The sequence below is a fragment of the Ciconia boyciana genome, chromosome 24 (assembly GCF_034638445.1).
Source record: "Ciconia boyciana chromosome 24, ASM3463844v1, whole genome shotgun sequence".
NCBI lineage: Eukaryota > Metazoa > Chordata > Aves > Ciconiiformes > Ciconiidae > Ciconia > Ciconia boyciana.
The window spans coordinates 912,615-926,009 of record NC_132957.1 but is presented as its reverse complement, the minus strand read 5'-3'; the positions used below and the strand labels follow the sequence as shown (position 1 = coordinate 926,009).

The following is a 13,395-nucleotide window of genomic DNA, read 5'->3' as shown; positions in this document are numbered from 1 at the left end:
TCTCTCCACTTTCATTTCTTCCTTCCTTTTTCTTTCTTTTCTTTTTTTCTCTTTCTTTCCCTTGCCCTTTCTCTCTGCTTTCATTTCTTCCTTCCTTTTTCTTTCTTTTTTCTCTTTCTTTCCCTTGCTCTTTCTCTCCGCTTTCATTTCTTCCTTCCTTTTTTCTTTCTTCTTTTTCTTCCCTTTCCCTTGCCCTTTCTCTCCACTTTCATTTCTTCCTTTTTCTCTTTCTTTCTCCCTCCCTTCCTCTCTCCTTTCGCTCTCCCATCCCCTCCCAGCAGCTGCACCCCCAGGTGCCCCCCAGCCCCCCCCAGCCCAGGGCGCAGGGGCCGGGTGCCAGCACCCCGCGGGGGGAGTCGGGGGGTGGGGGGGCTGGGGGGGGCTCAGCCGTCCCTTTGTCCGTCCCACTCTCGCCCGTCCCTTTGTCCACCGCCATCTGTCCCCGCTCGCCTCCGCGGGCGCCGGCAGCCCTGGACGCGGCCCAGGCCTGGCAGGGCTGAGCGAGGGCGGCCGTGCCGCCGGCCTGGGGGGGTTCCCCCCGGCCCCCGCCGTCTCCCCGCGCCGGCCGGGGTCGGCCGAGGACAGGCCCGCTCGCTCGCAGGCGCCGGCCAACGCGCCCGCGCCTCCCCGGGCTCCCGCCGCGCCAGCTGGCTGCAGCCGGCGAACGTGGCAGCGGGGCGCGTCCGTCCCCGGCCGCCTCGGGGGCCGCCTCCGGCCCGGGCCTCCCCGGGGCTTTGCTCGGCCCGGGGGGGCGGAGAAGCCGCCGGCCCCGCGGCGCTGGCGGGCTGAGGGAGCGGGCTGAGACCCCGCGAACTCATCGCACCCCCTCAGCGCGCCGCAGCCCTCCGGGCGCGGCGGGGGGGGCGGGGGGGGTGTCTGAAGGGGGAGCGGGGCGTTCTAAAGGGCACGGCGGAGGGGTCCGGTGCCCCCGGCGCGCTGGGCCGGCCCGGCTGAGCCGGGATTTACCCGGCGCACACGGCGTTTCTCGGGGAATTATATAAAGGAGGTTACACAAGCGGGTCTGTTCCGGGTTTTATGTAAGGGCCACCCCAGCCCGCCCGGCAGCGGGACGGGCAGAGCTGCTCAGAGCAGTGGGGCACCGTGGGGGGGGGGGTGCTGGGGGTCTGGCAGGGAGGGGCCCCCAAATCACGCCCCCTCTCCCCCCCCCGCCCCCAGCCTCACCCACCGCTAGCCCTTGCGGCGGGGCCGCAGCCCCACAGCACTCAGGTTCCCTCAGGTCTGCAGGTGTCCCCCATCCTGACCAGGCTGTTCACTCTGGGCCCTAGTGATGCACGCTGTGGGGGAGGGTCAGCCAGAGGCCCCAGGGGAGCTGTGTGTTTCTCCTGGATAGGTGCTGGGGCTGCGCCACCACCGAGGGAGAGGCAGGGGGGAATTCCCCCGGGGACTGAGCCCTGAGCCGGCCCCAGGGGAAACTGAGGCCCAGAGCAGGAGCCTGCAGGCAGTGGTGCTGAGCCCTCTCCCATCTCCTGCCCTGTCACTAGAAGAGCTGGGGGGGGAAAGAGGAAAGCTGCTGCCCTCGCCGGGGGCCTGGGCCACGCACGCCGGCGCCAGCGGCTCCACCAGCCCTGAGCGTCCTCCAGCCTCTGCGCCTGCGCCCCGCGGCACTGCCGGTAACACCGTGCCCTGTTACCATCAGTGCTCAGGCACAGAGCCAGGGCTCTCCCGCAGCCGCACCAGCCCCGGGGGGCACCCGGCCTGCAGGGACCCCCCTCCAGGGCTGGCCCTGCTGCCTGGGGGTCGTTCCCACGCACGGAGGCCATGGGTAGGGAGTCGCTGTGGGGCCGGTGGCACCCTGCCAGCCAGCGGGGCTGGGGTGCCGGGGATCCATAATTCAATGGGTGGCAGCGGTCCAGGCTGCCAGCGCGGCCAGGAGCCTGGGCAGCCCTCGCCCCCCCGGGCACACACTTTGCTATTTTTAAAAGTGATTGGATCGACCTGTTCGGGCACCCAGCGCTCTCCCCCTCCACGCTGGGGGGGACCCCCACACAGAACCCCTCACCCCTTGGCTCCCCACAATGTGGCAGCAGGGCCCCCCCTGCCCCCATGCCCCGTCCTGGCCCCAGGGAGTGCGGAGGGTGCCGGATCCCCCCCATCAGCGAGACCAGGGGGCGCGGGGGGCTCCCCAGGCTTCTTTCACCTTCCCGGTGTGGCCGAGCCACTTGTTGGGTGCTGGATTTGATCCCCCCCAAAATGTCCCTTGGGGGGAGCGAGGCCGCAGCGGGAGCCTAGTGATCCCTTCGCCATTTTAGTGCGCGCCGGCCGGCCGCAGGCAGCCGTCACATGGCGGTGAGAGCAGAGTTTGGCCTGGCCGTGCTGGAGGAGGCAGCCAGAAAACTGCTGGCAAGCTCGCCCGGCCCAGCCGTGAGGATCGCCGGCAGCTGGGGGGGTACCAAGCCCACGGCCCCCATCCTTGCACCCACATGCCCCCCCCATCAGTGGGGACACGAGGGTGCCGGGAGGGGACAGTCCTGCTGCCACGCCTCGGAGCTCGGGAAGGTCCCCAGTGCTCCTTGGGGTGCCATGACCAGGACTGGGGTGCTCGGGTCGGGGGGAGGCCCCCAGGGTACCCCCCGGGAATGGGGGTGGGGGGGATGGCGTCGGCGGTGCTGGGTCAGGGTGATGCTGGCGGGAGGGTGTGGGGGCACAGGGACACGGGGGGCACCCAGGGTGAGCGAGCGGCCCTGCTGGGTGCCCTGGGGGGAACAGGGGCCAGACCGGGGCAGCTCTGGGGGGAGCAAAGGGCTGTGCCAGGTGTCCTGGGGAGCAAAGGTCCCCGGGGAGCATCTGGGGTGAGGAAAGGTCCAGAGGGGCATCTCGGGGCGAGCGGGGCCCGTGCCTGGTATCTCAGGGCGAGCAATCGTGGGAGGTCCCGGGGGCCGAGCCAAGGGCCGTGGGGGCACCTCGGAGGCCACCGGGTGAGGGCACGGCCCGGGGCGCTTCCTGGGAGCCGAGCGCCCACGGGAGTGGGCAGCTGGGTGCCATCCCGGGGGCGAGCAGGGGGGCTGGGGAGCCCCGAGGCGACGGCAGGGGGGGGCACGGGGAGCCGGGCCGGCCTCGGGGCTGCAACCGCGAGACACCGCCCCGTGCCTTGGCCGGGTTCCACCGCTAACCACTTCCAGAGCCGCTGCGAGATTTGTTGTTTTAAGAGGCGAGGAGGGGCCGTGTCCGGCCGCGCAGTGCCCGCGGGCGTGCGGGGGGTCCCGCCGCTGCTCACCCCCTTCCCCGGCTCGCTTGTGCCCCGCTCGCTCCTGCTGCCCGCTCCCACATGCTTGCGCACACGGCAGCTTTCAAAATGTGGAAAAAAAAAAGGGGAAAAAAAAGAAAAATGGAGAGAAGGGGGAGAAAAAACCCCCGCGCCCGTCGCCGGGGGAATTTCTGCTCCCTAAAATGGCTGCCTGGAGGAAGCCAAGTGTGCGGGCAAGCGCACGGGCAAGCGCGCGGGCACGGGGCTGGCTGGTGGCGGGATGCAGCGTTGGGGCGGGATGCCACGGGGCCGCCGGCATGAAAGGGCTGCCAGGCCCGTGCGGGGAGGGTGGGGAGGAATGCCGGCAACTGGGGAGGGAGACAAAATGGCTGCATTCGGCGTCGACGTCAAGCGGCCACGGGGGTGGCGCGGGCGGCGCACGGGGGTGTCAGGGTGGGGGGCAGCGCGGTTCCGCTGCCCGCATGGCTCGGCCTGGCCAGCCAAAAATAACCACCCCAGGAGCTTCACGTGCCCAAGGGCCTCCGGGGGGAGCACGGGGCGGGGGGAGAAAAAGGGGGAGAAAAAAGGAAAGAAAGGGAAAAAAACCCAAGCCGCGGCAGGCAGGCTGGCAGCGGCGGCCGCTCTGTTTTGATGGTGGTGTTTGGATTGTCACAGCCCTTTCCCGGCATCAGTCAAAGCTGCAAAAGAGAAACGCCGAAGGCCAAGGGGTGGGAGGAGGAGGAGGATGGAGGAGCAGGAGGAAGGACGAGGAGGAGGGGAAATACATGGCAAAAGTTTTGGAAGGGCTTTCGGAGCAGCCGGGTGAGGGGCACGTGGCCGAGCCTGTGCTGGGCAGGAAGGATGCTCCCGAGTGTGGCTCAGGCCCCGGTGGGGCACGGGGCACCAAAGGGTGCGCCGGCTGTGCCGTGCCGTGCCGTGCCGTGCCGGGGTGTGCCGGTGCCCCTGAGCTCAGCCTCTGAGCCAGGTTATTTTTAGCTAAGGTGGAGTGGGGACACCAGGGGCTTCAGGGGTGGGAGTGGGTGCTGCCCCGGGGCCCTGCCGCCTTCCGGGCGGCTTGGGGGAGGCAGGACGAGGTGCCGCAGGGTGGCGAGGGCGATGCCCGGCCACGGTGACGCTGCCCCGTGGCGCAGGGATGGGTCACGGCAGCGGCTGGAGGGAGGAGAGGAGGCAGGGAGGCAGGAGCGGGGCCAGGCGGCCGTCACCCTGCCTCGGGGCGGGTCGAGCGCCGTGGGTTTCCCTCCTGCAGGGAGCAGTGCCCATATCCTGCATGCCAGCGCGGGGGTGTCCCCGTTGCTGTCGCTGGCGGGGCGGCCGCAGGGAGGGACGCTTGGTGGCTCTTCCCTGGTGGCTGAGGACGTGCTGGCTCAGTCGTGGTCCTCCTGTGGGGTGGGAGCCGCCGGCCAGACCGTGCCTCAGTTCCGCCTCCCGAGCAGAGCAGCGAGGGAGGTTAGCCGGCAGGTATCCCCGGCTTCTGCCGGCGTGGGGTGGCTCACCCCGGTGCTTTTTCCTCTTGCAGATGCAGAGCAGAGCAGCAGCCCCCGGACGGGCATCGGCTCGGACCAGGAGGACAGCAAACCCATCACGCTGGGTGAGCAGGGCAGGCAGGGTTTGGGCAAGGGGTCAAGGGTCATCCGAGCCCATCCCCAGGGTCCCCAGGCAGCCCCCTCGACAGGCGGTCATGCCGTCCGCACCGGCAGCTCCCGCCAGCTGCTCCGGTGCCCGCCAGCCGCTGCCTGGCACCTGCGATGAGCTGGGCGTGGCCTCAGCCTCGTCCCACAGCTGGCAGAGCCCCACGGCCGGGGCCATGTCCCCTGGGGACAGCAGTTGCCCTGGGGGGCCCACGGTAGGGGTGCAGCCCTCAGCCCTGCCGGTACTCTCAGCCGCAGGGAAACTGAGGCACAGAGCAGCCCTGGGGTGTCCTCGGCAGAGGGGACTGGTCGGGGTAGTCCCTTGCTGGGGGAGGGCAGTGGAGCGAAGCCAGCTGAGGAGGGGTGGGTGGCATTACAGGGGATTTGGGGACGTTGGGGTGCCCTCGAGCATTGCCACAAGACACTGCGGGGCAGGAGGGGTGGTACTGTCGTCGTCATCCCCTCAGCGCTCCCTCCTCTCTCCCGTGCAGATTCGACAGACTTCCAGGAAAGCTTCATCACCTCGGGGGTGTTCAGCGTCACTGAGCTCATCCAGGTGTCCCGAAGTGAGTGCCACCATGATGCCACCACCCACCCCGGCTGCCCGGGCACGGCAGCATCCCGGCAGCTCCCCCATCCCGGCTGTGGGCCGGGGCTCCCCTCCCTGCCGGGCGGGGGGCAACGCCGGGCCCCCCCTGAACCCCCTCTCTCCCCGCAGCGCCGGTGGTGACAGGCACAGGGCCAAACTTCTCCCTGGGGGAGCTGCAGGGCCACCTGGCCTACGACCTGAACCCCTCCAGCACCGGCATGAGGAGGACACTGCCCAGCACCTCCTCCAGCGGGTAGGTGCTGCCGGGGCCGTGCCGGGGTGATGCCGGGGCGATGCCGGGGCGATGCCGGGGCTGGCCCGAGCTCGGCCGCGGGCCGCTGGCCGTCTCACCGTGGGGGAGGCGGAGGGCAGGCCGGATCCTGCCGCGGGCTGGCGCTGATCCCTTCCCTGCCCCCAGGAGCAAACGGCACAAGTCGGGGTCCATGGAGGACGACATCGACACCAGCCCGGGGGGCGAGTACTACACCTCCTCCAACTCCCCCACCAGCAGCAGCCGCAACTGGACAGAAGACATGGAAGGGGGTAGGTGCCTCCCTATAGGGGCCTCCCTATAGGTGCCCTCCTGCTGCTATAGGGCCCCCCAGCCGGCTCACCGGTTCTCTACAGGCGCTGCTGTCAGACCTCCCCTGTGAAAACCCGGACACTCTATGTGCCGTGGCGTTGCTATAGGGCCCTCAGGCCAAAGCACGAGCTGGCTATAGGTGCTGTGCTCGGGCCCCCCAGCAAGTCACTGCTTCTCCGTGGGGGCAGTGGTGTTACTATAGAGCCCCCCATCAAGCCACAGGCTTTCTATAGGTGCCATGGGGTTACTACAGAGCCCCCCATTAAGTCACAGGCTTTCTATAGGTGCCATGGGGTTGCTATAGGGCCCCCTGATTTAGGCACAGGCTCTCCGTAGCTGTCCAGGTGTTGCTGTAGCCCCCCCCATTCAGGCACAGGCTCTCTGTAGGTACCGCGGTGTTGCTACAGGACCCCCCCCCATTTAGGCAGGGGCTCTCTCTATAGGCGCTCTCTATAGGGCCAGCCCAGTGCCCCAACCCCCCGCCGGCCTCTCCCAGCCCCACGGCGGCCGCTGGCGCTACGGACAGCTTGCTTTCTTGCTTGGCTTTTTTTTCCCTTTCCTGTCTAGACAGCCCCAATTAGCTGTTCATTAAGAAACGGGGGGGGGCTGGGCTAATTAAAGCGATGCTGCGGGGCTGGCACTGCGGCTCCCACGCCCCGGGGCTCCTTCGCGGGGCTGCAGGCAAAGGAGCCGCTCGTCTTTCTCCCCCTGGGCTCTTACCCTGCCTCCCCGCACACCCAACGGCGGGCAGGGTCCATCCCGGCCCCCCAGCCCTGCCAGAGCCTGGGGGGTGCCCGGCCGGGGGGCTGGAGGCACCGATCCTGGCGGAGGGAGGCTTGGGGAAAGCAAGTCCTGCCCCAGGACGGTGCCCCATAGGTGCCAGGGACCGTGCCCCGTCCTGTCCCCCCCAGGGGCAGTGCCGCAGGGGGCAGGAGGGTCGCGGGGGGAGATGTAACCCCCTCCCGAAGCGGCGCACGCAGGCGTGCGGGCGCGTGCGGCGGGAGGGAGCCGTGCAGGGGTGTCCCTGTCCCCTGCTGGTGGCCTGATCCGCGGCGGGGGGGCTCAGCCGTGGCGGCGGGGGCGTTACGCCAATCCCGTACGGGATGTTCTGGGAAATCCTCCTAACCCCGGGCTGAGAAGGGGCTAAACCCATTACCGGGCCTGGGCCAAATGGCCAGAGCTAAAGCCACGGTGGCGGGGGATTAATGCGCCCGCTGCCCCCTCCCGCTCGGCCCTGTGCCCCGGGGTGGCCCTCAGGGACCTGGGCGTCCGGCGCTGCGTGGGGGTCCTGGGGCCCGGGGCTGCAGGTCTCTGGAGCGGTCACCCCACGGGCCTGCACCTTCATGCTGGGAGCTCCTTGTGCTGGCAGGATGCGGCCCCCAGCCCCGGGGTGCAGGAGAGGTGTGTGCCCAGTGGGGGCTGCAGGGACATGGGGGCACCCGTGGGGGCACCCACTTCTGCACCCGGGGTGGGCACACGCACACACATGTATGCTTGCACACACGGTTGTGCACACAGACACACACACACGCTCCAGCTGATGCCCGTGCATGAACACACGCCTGCACACGTGTGCATGTACACACACTCACACAGGTGCACGCAGTCGTGCTGGTGCACACACAAGCACGTGTACACATGCACGCACATGCACACATGTAGGTGCGTGCACACTCACGCACACCCGTATGGTGGTGCACACACATGTGTGCATGTGCACACCTGCGGTACACCCCTAAAGATGCCCACACACGTGCACACCCTCCTGCACACACACAGACATGTGCACGCACACACATGCTCACACCCACGCACCCTCCCCATGCCCAGCCTGTCCCCAGGGAGCCCCTCGCCCCAGGGGCAAGTGCCCCAACCCCAGGGGGGGCTGGCAGCAGCCCCGGGACTTCGGGGTCCCACGGCGGGTGCCGGGGTGTGACACTGCACCCTGCTTTCCCCAGGCATCTCCCCCACCGTGAAGAAGACAGAGATGGACAAGTCCCCCTTCAACAGCCCGTCGCCCCAGGACTCCTCGCCCCGGCTGAGCAGCTTCACACAGCACCACCGTCCCGTCATCGCGGTGCACAGCGGTGAGTGTCCTGGCAGGCGAACCGAGGCGTGGAGCGAGTGGGCGAGCGGGCGGGGGGCTGAGGCAGCGGTTAGCTCACAGTGACGCCGGTGGGTCCCCCCTTCCGCTCTCGCCCGCAGGTATCGCTCGAAGCCCACACCCGTCGTCTGCGCTGCATTTCCCCACCACCTCCATCCTCCCCCAGACGGCCTCCACCTACTTCCCCCACACGGCCATTCGGTACCCGCCTCATCTCAACCCGCAGGACCCGCTGAAAGATCTCGTCTCGCTGGCCTGCGACCCGTCCAACCAGCAGCCCGGACCGGTAAGGATCCGGCCCCATCCCTGCATCCCATCACCGACCTCGCCGTGGGGCGCCGGGGGCTGCTGCCGGCTGGGCTGCCGGAGGGGCATCCCCTGGATCGTCTGCTGCCACCACCGTCACCGTCACCACCGCCGCCGCACATGGGGGATCAGGGTGCTCCAGCGGCACCCGGGTGCTGACACCCAGCCCGGTAGGGTGTTCCTACCGCTGTGGCTGGGGCTGAGCGACTCCGGCCGGTGCCTTGCGTTGGTTCGGTAGCGCCGCTGCGCCTGGTCAGTTTGGCACCTCGTTTCTCTGGCGATGGAGGCGCCGTCCCGTGGCTCAGCGTGGGGCGCCGCCTTGTAGGGGAGACAGGGCGGTGGGTGCCGGGGCTGAGCCGTCAGCCGCGGCTGGGGGTGTCTGGTGGGAGCGGGGCGTCCGGCAGGGGATGTGTGACCGTCGCCGAAGAGCCACCGTCTGCCAGCGTGCTTGAGAGAGCAATGGGCTCTGCATGCCCTGTCTGCCCGTGCAGCCGGCTGGTGACCCGTCGGCCCCACCACTGCGCCGTGTCCCCCAGCATCCCCACGGGGGGGGCAGGGCCACACCGTGCTGCTGTGTGCCTTCCCTCGCCCCGGCACCCCACACACCCAGCACCCTATGCACCCAGCACCTTGCACACCCAGCACCCCTTGTACCCAGCAACCTGCGCACCCAGCACCCCATGCACCCCCCACCCAGCAACCCATGCAACCAGCACCCTGCACACCCAGCACCCCGCACACCCAGCAACCCATGCAACCAGCACCCTGCACACCCAGCACCCTGCACACCCAGCACCCCGCACACCCAGCAACCCATGCAACCAGCAACCCATGCAACCAGCACCCCACACACCCAGCAACCCATGCAACCAGCACCCTGCACACCCAGCACCCCGTGCACGCAGCACCCTGCACAAACATCACCCTGTGCGCCCAGCACCCCATGCACCCACCCCCCTAGGCTCCCTTCGTACCCAAAGCCGGGGGCCGCGGGTGGCCGCAATCCCCCCTCCGTGCCCTCCTGTGCCCCGCACCCCTGCTCTGCCCCCCAGATGCAGAGGCTCTCGGGGAGCCCCTCTGAGCTCTGCCCAGCACTCGCCTGCTGCCCCTGGCTGGTGAGGCCTGATGCCAGGGTGAGGGACACGGCCGCTCTTCCCCCGCGCCTCGGCTCAGTGCCGGGCTGGCGAAGGCCAGATTCGGAGCAGCCCCCCACCGGGTCGGGCGCAGGGAGCTGGTACAGGAGCCTTTGAGGGCCGGCGCCTCGCCGCCGCCGCGGGGTGCCCCTTCCCCGCAGTGAGCGCTGCAAAGGCCTCCCGCCGCCGCGGAGAGGGGGGCACAGCGCCCCGGCTCTGGCATGCGCCGCCGCGGGGCATGGCCCCCCCAGCCCACCCCGAACCTCCCTGCACTGCCGTGATTTCCCTGTCGCCGGCGTCGACCGTTCAGGGCTGCTCTGAGACCCAACAAACTCGTGTCAGCGGTGAGGGATGCTCTGCGCCCATGCCAGGCGGCACCGGGGGCTCACCGGGCCGGCTTTGCCGGTGCTGCGCGTGCTTCCTAATGGCTTGTGCTGTTTGTTTTTCTGTCTGTGTTGTGTCCCCAGTTAAATGGAAGTGGTCAAGTGAAAGTGCCCAGCCACTACCTGCCCACGCAGATGCTGGCGCCGCCACCTCCCCCCGGCATGCCCCGCTTGGCCGTCTCTCCTGACACCAAATCCACCACGACAACTACCGAGGGAGGGACGACCTCACCGACATCACCCAGTAAGCACCCTGCGGCGCCCACCCCTCTCCCCGGCCCGGCCGGCCCCCTCCTCTCGCAGCCCCCGCAGGGTCGTCCCCCATCTCAGTGCTGCTGGGGGGATGTTGGCGGAGGTGGCCTCCCCGCAGCCGGGGAGAGGGCGGCAGCCGGCACACAATGAGTTTGCTGGGTCTCAGGCAGGTCGGAGCGGGCAGGGTTTGGGCAGGTGGCTGCTGTGTCCCCCAAGCCGGGGGGTCCCGCGCTGGTCCCAGGGACCGGCCCGAGCGCTGCGTCCCTCTGAGACAGCCGGGGGAGCGGGAGCGGAGCCGCGACAGGGCTCCCCCAAGCCGATGTCCTGCCCAAACCCCCCCAGTGCAGGCAGGGCTTGTGGGGGAGGCTGTTGCCTCTCCGTGCCTCAGTTTCCCCACTGGCCAGCAGCAGCAGTGCTGCCAGTGACGTGGGGACCAGGCACATGGGTGCGGCGCTGGGGCTGGGGGCAGCGTGCCTGGCTGCGCCGCACGGGGCTGCTGTCCTCTCGCTGCCACAGGGGTCCCCAGTGCTGGGGACCCCGATCTGGTCGGGGGCTATGAAGCAACGCGGGTGCAAGGACTGCGTGCAGGCCCCCCGGAGCCCTTGGTGGGAGTCGCCTGGGGGCCTTCGTTAGCAGCGGTGGCTGACAAGCTCATCCCCCTCCGCTCCACCTCGGGGGGCTTTAGCACCTTAGCTAGGAGGATTTTGGGGCACTGGGCCCGGCGCCACACAGGGGAGACGCTGGTGTTGTCCCCAGGCTGGCATCGGGGCATGTGCCGCAGTGGTGGGACACTGTGCCATCGCCGCACTCCGTGAGGGGGTTGTGCCTGTCCCTGTCCCCCTGTACCCATGGGACACCTCCTGGTACGTGAGAGGCTGCCATGTCCCCACAGGGTCACGCCCTGCCCGGGGGCACCGTCCCCGGGGGACAGGACACTGCTGGGTGCCGCCGGCTGGCGGGTGTCAAGGTTATGTGGCGTGAAGAAATCAGAGCCCGGCCGATCTGGAGGGGAGAGCTCGGGGTGGTGTGGCCCGGACGGTGACAGGGCCGTGGCCACAGGGAGGAACTGGACAGTGCCAGTCCCCCCCCCGGGCTCGGGGAAGGATGTGCGCAGGGGACGCTGGCTGTCCCCAAGGGGCGCGGAGGCCAGCTGGCTCCGAGCCCCCCGGCAGCACCCTGCCTCCAAAGGGGCTGAGTCCCGGAGCGCAGCGGGGCCGGGGGTCCCGCTGCTGGACCCCAGGCGGGGGGCGGAGGTGGCAGCGGGGCAACGTGGCCGAGTGGAGCTAGTGGCTCCCATCGCACTCGCCCTGCAGCGGCTCTGCTCGGGAAGCTGCAGCGGTGGCACGGCAGGGGAGCACCCGTCTGCGCCTGCACCTGCACCCCTCCAGCCCGCCGTTGCCCCTCCAGCCGGGCACAGGCACGGGCCGCACCGCCCGGGCGCAGCATCCCTGGACTCCGCTCGCCTGCTGCCGGGGCGCAGCCAGGAACGTCGCCCAGCCGCCAGCTCCGGGTGCCCGGGACGCCCGTCCCAGCAGCGCCAGGGAGCGGGCCCGGCTTGGCCCCGGGGGGGACGATGGCGGTGCCGCCGGCAGCCCCGTTAACGAGCTCTCGTTTGTTCCCCAGCCTACTCTGCACCAGGCACGCCCCCTGCGAACCGTTCCTTCGTGGGATTAGGACCAAGGGATCCTGGGAGTATCTATCAGGCACAGGTGAGAGCGGGGATGCTGCTGGGGGGACCCTGCTGCCCTCACCCCGGGCACCGCCGCCGTGGCATCGCCGTGGGCATCGCCGCCGTGGGCGTGGCTGTTGCGGGCATCGCCGTCGTGGGTATCGCTGCCATGGCGTTGCTGATACGGGCATCCCCACCGTGGCATCGCTGCCGTGGTATTGCCACCGTGGGCGCTGCCGCCATGGCCGCCGTGGCCGTTGCCGTGATGGGCATCAACAGCACCGCGTGGCATCGCTGCCATGGGCATCGCCACCATGGGCATGGCCGTTGCAGGCACCGCCGTCGTGGGCATCGCTGCCGTGGCATTGCTGCAGTGGCATCGCTGCCATAGGTATTGCCACCGTGGGCATCACCACTGCGGGCATTGCCACCGTGGCATCACTGCCGTGGGCATTGCCACCGTGGACATCGCTGCTGTGGGCATGACTGCCATGGGCATTGCCGCCATGGCATCCCTAGCATGGGCATCACCAGTCGGTGCCCTGTGCCAGGGCCTTGGGAGCTGCTGGTGGCTCGGGGCCACCGAGGGTCCCCCAGGGCAGAGGGAGGTCACTGCTGTGCCCACGCCTGGCGCCTTGCACAGCGGGGCTGCCCAGGTGCCCACAGCATCCCCGAACAGGGGGCACCGGGGCCGTGTGCCCCCTCTCCGGGTGAACATGGGCACCCTGCTCTCGCCCGACTGTGCCCGCCGGCTGCTCCAGCCGCAGCGGGATGTGGCGTGCGCCTTTCCAGGGGCTTTTCATTAGTCCTGGGTATTTTTTAACTGGTAGTTTGTGAGCCGGCACCAGCGCTGTGGGCAGTGCCACGGGGCCAGGGCAGGAGTGCCAGCACCTTGCCTCACTTGTGATATGAGTTGGCCGGCCTCAGCGGTCCCAGCAGGGGTGGCTTCGGGAGGCTGCAGCCCTGCCCGGCGGGTGACGCCAGTGCCGGGGCAGCGGGATGGGTGCGCGGATGGTGCTGTGCCAGGGGCACCCTGGGGTGCTGCACCCGCTGGGGGGGAGTACTGAGGGTGCTGAGCCGTACTGTGGGGCACCCAAAGGTGCTGTGCTTTGCCAGGGTGCAAGCACTCGGGGACCATGAGCTGTGCCTTAGGGCACCCAAGGGTGCTGTGCTGTGCCAGGGTGCAAGCACTCGGACCGTGAGCTGGGACAGCCAAGGGTGCTGTGCTGTAGCGGGGGGCAAACACTGGGGGCCCAGCTCTGACCACAGCCCCCCACCCTGCCTCAGTTTCCCCAATCCTGCACGTGGGCAGAGCCCAGTGGGGTGGGCACCCCGAGGCCTTTGGGTCCCTAAAGAGGAGGCACGGGGCGGCGCCAGGGGAGCACAGTGCCGGGGTCCCGGCACCCCCCATCCCCCCCAGGGGTCACAGCCGCTCACAGCCCCAGGACCCCAGGGTCCCTGTCCCTGTACGTGTGTGTCTGCTCATGCGCCAGGAGCCTTCCCAGGGCTCAAGGATGCTCTG

At 69.3% G+C, this 13,395-nt stretch overlaps 1 protein-coding gene across 6 annotated transcripts in view; it reads left to right on the top strand.

Moving 5' to 3' along the window:
• The window catches only part of NFIC (nuclear factor I C), a 42,592-nt gene that overhangs the window by 27,846 nt on the left and 1,351 nt on the right, over window positions 1–13,395 (top strand). For 3 of the 6 annotated variants that reach the window (XM_072845840.1, XM_072845839.1, XM_072845841.1), the window contains exons 3-10: window positions 4,743–4,814; window positions 5,346–5,420; window positions 5,573–5,696; window positions 5,862–5,986; window positions 7,985–8,113; window positions 8,232–8,416; window positions 10,037–10,196; window positions 11,828–11,913. In XM_072845840.1, coding sequence (XP_072701941.1) covers window positions 4,743–4,814; window positions 5,346–5,420; window positions 5,573–5,696; window positions 5,862–5,986; window positions 7,985–8,113; window positions 8,232–8,416; window positions 10,037–10,196; window positions 11,828–11,913 — 956 coding nt within the window. The remainder of the gene's footprint in view (window positions 1–4,742; window positions 4,815–5,345; window positions 5,421–5,572; window positions 5,697–5,861; window positions 5,987–7,984; window positions 8,114–8,231; window positions 8,417–10,036; window positions 10,197–11,827; window positions 11,914–13,395) is intronic. The other 3 variants (XM_072845843.1, XM_072845842.1, XM_072845845.1) reach the window with 2 other exon arrangements.